Source organism: Lampetra fluviatilis, chromosome 51 (assembly GCF_964198595.1).
Source record: "Lampetra fluviatilis chromosome 51, kcLamFluv1.1, whole genome shotgun sequence".
In the NCBI taxonomy this organism is placed as follows: Eukaryota; Metazoa; Chordata; class Hyperoartia; order Petromyzontiformes; family Petromyzontidae; genus Lampetra; species Lampetra fluviatilis.
In genome coordinates, this window is record NC_136325.1 from 9,786,111 (window position 1) to 9,792,110 (window position 6,000).

A 6,000-nucleotide genomic window follows, 5' to 3' on the forward strand; every position below is an offset into this window, starting at 1 on the left:
TGAGTCGGCGTAGAAACGGCATCTCAAATTGACGACGTGGCCCCAGGGGGAGCGCTGTCCCCGACTCGCTGCACCGGCCTCACAGTTTAGAATCCAGCGGCTACCCGGGTTCATTAAACGCCGTCCTGGTGCATTCACCATAAAATCGCTCCGCGCTCTCCGTCTCACGGTGGACGTCAAAGACCTCCACCCCCCCCACCCCCACGCTGACGTCATTTGCGATGAGTCGGGCATCGTGTGCCGGCGTCGTGGTCGAGATTTGTAAAAAAAAAATGTTTTTGTCAAATGACGCTGCAAATGACTCGACGGGGATTTCACTTCACGGTCATCGCCCCCCCCCCACCCTTTCTGGTAGACTAACGCCCACTTGGAGGCCGGTGCCGAGTCGCCGTACAGGGACAGCTGCCACCGGGGGTGCCCTTTCAATGTTTGAGATGCGATGGCGCCTTTGAGTCACTGAGGCATTTACGCAATCATTGCTACGAGTGTGCGATTATATTTTTTATGTTAAGACATTAACCGTGAATGGGTTGTGTTTCTCCCTGATTGGCTCTGGCAAACAGGAACAAGTTTGTGGAGTTTGACATGAAGCCAGTTTGCAAGAAATGTTACGAGAAGTTCCCGCTGGAGCTGAAGAAACGTCTGAAGAAGCTGGCCGAGGATCTGGCGCGCAAGTGATGCAGCACGCACGCACGCACACACCCGCGTACGTACGTACGTGCGTGACGGACGTGTGCGTCCACACAGACACACACACACATAGAAACGAGTGTAACGCTTTTGTTTGTATGACTACACACACACTCGCACGTACACGGCGTGCGCCTTACATGGGTGTGTCGCACCCGGTTGGCTACGTACGGCGCGAAAGAAGTTCAACATACACACATACGTCACATGCACGCGTGTACGCACGCAGAGACAAGTGTACATCCGTATGGCTACACACGCACGTGCCCGCACACTCCTGCCAGACGTGGCTTCTGCATGTCACACTGGTCTGTCGACAAGCACGCACGCGTATGTTTGTACGCACGCGCACACAAGTATAACTACGTTCATACGATTACACACACACATGCACGCACGCACTCGCAGACACACACACACACAGCCGAAGTCTCGAACCACAGAAGCAGAGGCTTGTTGCCAGGCAAGCGACTATCCTCACCTCCCCGCTGGGCTGCCCTCTTACAACTTCACTCCCCAAAGCAAACGGTGCCTTAATGTTACCAGCGCAGAGATAATCGTCGCGCGTCTCTTTTCACCGCGTACCCCCGTTGTTTTTCGCGCCGCGCATTATCATTGTTTGGGGGATTTTTTTTTATATTTCGGCGAGAGCCACGGGCCGACTCCGTCGTGCCGCCCGTGCCGTCCGTGCCGTCCGCTCTCCAGAGGATTGCTTATTCTGCCGGCGTGGTGCGGCACGGGGCTCGCTGCGCCACCGCTGCCTCGCCACGGGACCGCGTCGTGAGCGTCTCAAGAGAGCGCCCTCCACGCTCTGTCCTCGCTACACAGGACACTGGGCTGTGATTGAAAGTTTTCTCAGGACTGGTCTTTGCATGCGGGTGTTTCTGCATCTGTCAGGTTGTCAAGGTGAACCTTTGCCTCTCATCGCATCGCCGCTCGTTGCGGAGATTCGCAGTTCGAAGCCAGCGGCCGCCCTGGTTGTTACTGCGGTGTGCGTTCACCGTAGAAATGCGACGCGCCACGTCCGCTTCACGGTTAACGTGACTTAAATCGCAAGAGTAAGCCATTGGGGTACCGGTGTGGCGGTCGAAATTTGTGTGAAAAGTGACGCCGCAAATCAATTCGGTTGGAATCTCCGTAGAAATCCTTGCCACCTTCTGCCGACAACTTTGCAGGAGACGATAATAAATGAGAATGAAAATTTCTGATGCCAATGCAAAGCTGGTAGCCGGGTTGCGCTAGCCTGAGCTGCCTTCCGACAGCTGACCTCGGCAAAGAGCATCTTGCCGGCCAGTGCGGGCCACCAGCGTGCAAGCTGTCCATGTCAATGGACGAGCGACTTCCTCGTTGATGAGTGGGCGCTCCCCCAACCACTCCCAGTGAAGGCGGCGGCAGCAGCGGCGGGGTTCAACTTCACCCGACAGACGGTAGCCGCATTAAAACCCAGTCCTGGAACTTGTCTTAATCAAAGCCTTCTCGTTTGCTAGCGCACACGCGCGCAGACACACACGCACGCGCCTTCGCATCGATGCTCAGTTTGTAAAACACCGACATGGACGGATGCCGGTGGTTCTCTACGTATATATATTCGTTCATTCATACGGCAGCATACGAACAAATGATTAAGATGCGTATTTAGTTTGTTAGTTTTTGAATGATTTGTATTCCCTGAGTTACCCATGAAGAGTTTAGTAGATTTGTACTTTACTTGTAAGAGAGAGTACGGTCTAAGCGTGCTTTTAAATAAATAAAGTTACGACGTAGTGTTGAATTAATTTGCTTTGGCGACGCATGATTATTACTTTGCAGAGAGATAGAGCGAGCGAGCTGCCTGCTGTCGCTAGTGTGCTTTGACCACGACTCTATAGCTAGTCATATCTTACCCGTACGTAATTCTATATTTTATATAAACTGCTTTCACAAGTGTGGAGGTCCGCACATTAATAAATGAATAAACGCAACTCCCCGTGCACGTTCCATTCGTACGCAGCGGCGCGCCAATCTCAGCAGAGGTCGGCTTGTGTACACGTGGCCGTACGACCCTTGTCTCTTAACATCATCACCGTCATCTAACATCATCATCATCATTGTCAGCATCGTCTGTTACATCTAAGGAGTTGCCACCTGTCCCAGGCGGGGTTTGACCCACGCAATCCGGGGAACATCTGTGCGTCAGGGGACTGCACCAATTGATTTGTACCGAGATCTGGTACCGGTGTGTTTGCCGCGTTGAACTTCACTGCGAAGATGCTGTAGCGCAGATTTGATAACGGCAGACCTCGTGCCGACCGAGTTTGGTCGACAGTGGATGAAGGTGGCAACTCGAGTCACATGGTCAGTATCGTCACACGAAGCGCCTTAACCCACGAGCCTTAGAACTCGCGGATACCGGGAAGATCCACGGATCGATCCTGGGTGGCAGATAATTGAGAGTGCGAGTGATATGACAGATAAGAGAGGTTTCACTGTATATCTGTGTTTCTGTGTGTGCACTTATTTACAATGTGTACACGAGGTGGTGGTGCTGCTTCATTTGCCCTGAGCAGATATAATCCCCCCCCCCTTTCAATGAATATAAAATCCAAGTGGGATGACGGAAGAGATCTAAACAAGAGTTGGAGATGGAGTTAGATGGAAGTAGACAATGCAGAGATGTAGTGAGATGAGCAGAGAGATGAATTTCCAGGTTTTTTTTGTAACGGTAATTATCTCGTAATGTTTATTAGTATTTGAGTTACAGCTGATATTCCACACGTTTTTCACGAATTCAGGGGGGCTGCCTTGGGCTACTTGTGGCCCTCAGCTTTTGCTTGGTTTGCTCATGCCTCGCGCTGCCACTGTGTACAATGCACTGCATACGCTGGGGATAGGCAGATTATGGCGGTAACAGCACTGTGAGCCCACCAACCCCATGCACGATTTGTATCTGAAGCTGTCCTTGGGTCCTTCCCTAGGTAGCCGCAGCTGGAAACCATCGCCTGGGGCCGTTCCCGATACCTCCCTGGTGCATTCGCCGATTGTTGCAAGGGGGTCTGCGGTTCGAACCCCGCGGCCACCCCGGTTAAAAAGACGAGGTCATCGCGTGCCGGAGTCACGGGCCCAAATTGCGGAATTAGAGAAAATGTGACCCCTGCAAGTTACGACTCGGTTGAGATTATAATCACGTGTAATAATTATTACACTGCGAACTACCGCCGTGATGGCCTCGCACTATGAGAGTGGAACGAACATGGAGCGTACAAAAGATTTGACGATGTAATAGATGCTCGCTCACAGCACTCCGTGTGTAAGGCCCAGCGGGGTGAAAGATTACGCGCGCGCTTACTGATTTGGGACAACATCTAGCGACGTCGTCGCACCCGACTGTGGAAACTTAGCAGGACCCTCCTGAAACAAGAGACTGGGTCCAGCTTTGCTGGGTAAATACTACGAAATAGCGACACCAAATTGCGTGCGTCAGAATGTTATGTTCTCAATTTAGCGAGTTACATTTGAACGATACGCTGTTACATGTATGCTAATGGGATGAGCATGAGAGTCCAAAACAGAACGGAGAAACAATACAAATGAGACCAGAAAACCCCGAAAGGAAACAAATATTAGTCCATCGCATCGCGACCCTGAATTGTGACAATTCATGGAGTCGACGGACGTGTCAATCATCCGAAGCCTTCCTGGGTTTTGGAGAGCTCTGCCGGTTTTTGGATCGTTGACGTCATCAGCGGTGATTTACACCGACGAAGAGAAGTGCAGCGCCGTCCTGTTTCCACGTTATGAATAAGATGCTGTGGTTTAGCGCATCGGGGGAACGTTTGGCTCTCCAGACAAATATTACCAAAAGCAGCTCTTGTCGAGGAGAGCAAACTCTGGGCCAGTGTCTGTCTCCTGGGTCTCATCAGCACAAACAAAACGGTGTTCTGCTTCTACTGTATTTGCCTTTACCCGTGACGTTTCATGTTACGGTCTCGTGCGTCGCGTCATGATAATAATAGTGATGATCATTTAGTTTTCGATCGCTCTTGAAGTGAGAGAGAAAATGATTGAGAGGTGTGAGACACCACAGACGAAGCAGGAAGGGCAGCCGGAACAACTGGCACGATTGCCCAAACTCTGTGGTCCCATATCGGGGTGTTTTTCTGGCCAGCTCCGTTATTGGAGGATGCATCACTGCCACCGCGTGCCTTGAGGCCGGCGAGGCGGCTCGGCAGCGGGCTTCCTCGCAGGACGAAGCGGAGCCGCCGCGGTATCGCTGACGCCCGCCCCAGCAGGCGCGGACGGAAAACCAGAACCTGACGAAACGGTGAAATTTGTTCATCTCCGTGACCACTATCTCGTGATGTGACACGCATGCGCTCGTGTTACGGTTGAGCCTTTGTTCTGGCAAACGACGCGAGCTTTGTACGTCGAGGAGTTCCCAAGAGTAAAATAAATGTCACTGTAGTCCACGTGCGTGCGTCCCCGTGTGCGTCTCTTGCTGTCCATCGTTTCTGCTTGTAACGTTTGCCCGACCTATCCATCCATTTCTAGCCCTCCTCAATCCCAAGGGTTTCCTGTGAGGTGGACTATCCTACACCGCAGGGCCTCTGTCATGGGCAATTCTTGCGAGTTGCGCCATACCCACAATCTAAAAAGTATCTTAAATATCGATGGTCTATCCACACGTGCCCGATGAAATGATCCCGATGCTGCCGCCATCGCTCAAAACCTCGTGGTCTTGCGATTCGTGGCGCTCTGGCATCTGGGCTGATCCTTCCACTCCGTCTCCACAGTGTTCGACCTCGCCTTTGTGGCTGCCACCGCCAGTGTCGTCCGTCGGCCACCGTCCCTTCTCGCCATGATGTGTCCTCAACGTTACTGTCGCTGTGCGGTGGTGGCCATCGACGGGGCCTGTAATCCAGCACTGGAGGTGGGGGTTGGTTGGTCACGCACAAATGATGTTGAAACTCCCTTCTCGTGTGTCTAGGTGCCGTGGTACCCTGCCTTGCTGGAAGGCATTACAGCAAGTGTGGACTCATTTCTGGCCCATCCTTATGGGATCGAGTGTTACCCCTTCGCACACGTGGATTTTCTCCGGGTGCTCCGGTTTCCTCCCACGTGTATATTCTCATGAATTGGCCAATAACACCTTCATGCATAGAGGATTGCAGAGCTTGGAGGGGGGCGGGGAGAAACGTCACCGTCTCACCGCGTGGCCGCTGTTTTTTCCGCTTGTTTGCGATTCCTCCGCACGCCCTCCGAGTCATTCCTCTCTCTCTCTCTCTGAGAGCCAACACTGCGCGGCAAGTCGACATTATCAAGTCCGCGCGATGT

The 6,000-nt window shown here is 52.5% G+C and overlaps 1 protein-coding gene across 2 annotated transcripts in view; it reads left to right on the forward strand.

Annotated features, from left to right (window-relative positions):
• The window catches only part of LOC144948961 (LIM and senescent cell antigen-like-containing domain protein 1), a 50,073-nt gene extending 44,938 nt beyond the window's left edge, over positions 1 to 5,135 (forward strand). For both annotated transcript variants that reach the window (XM_078878740.1, XM_078878744.1), the window contains exon 10: positions 564 to 5,135. In XM_078878740.1, coding sequence (XP_078734866.1) covers positions 564 to 678 — 115 coding nt within the window. In that variant the 3' untranslated portion in view covers positions 679 to 5,135. The remainder of the gene's footprint in view (positions 1 to 563) is intronic.
• Positions 5,136 to 6,000: the final 865 nt, after the last annotated feature.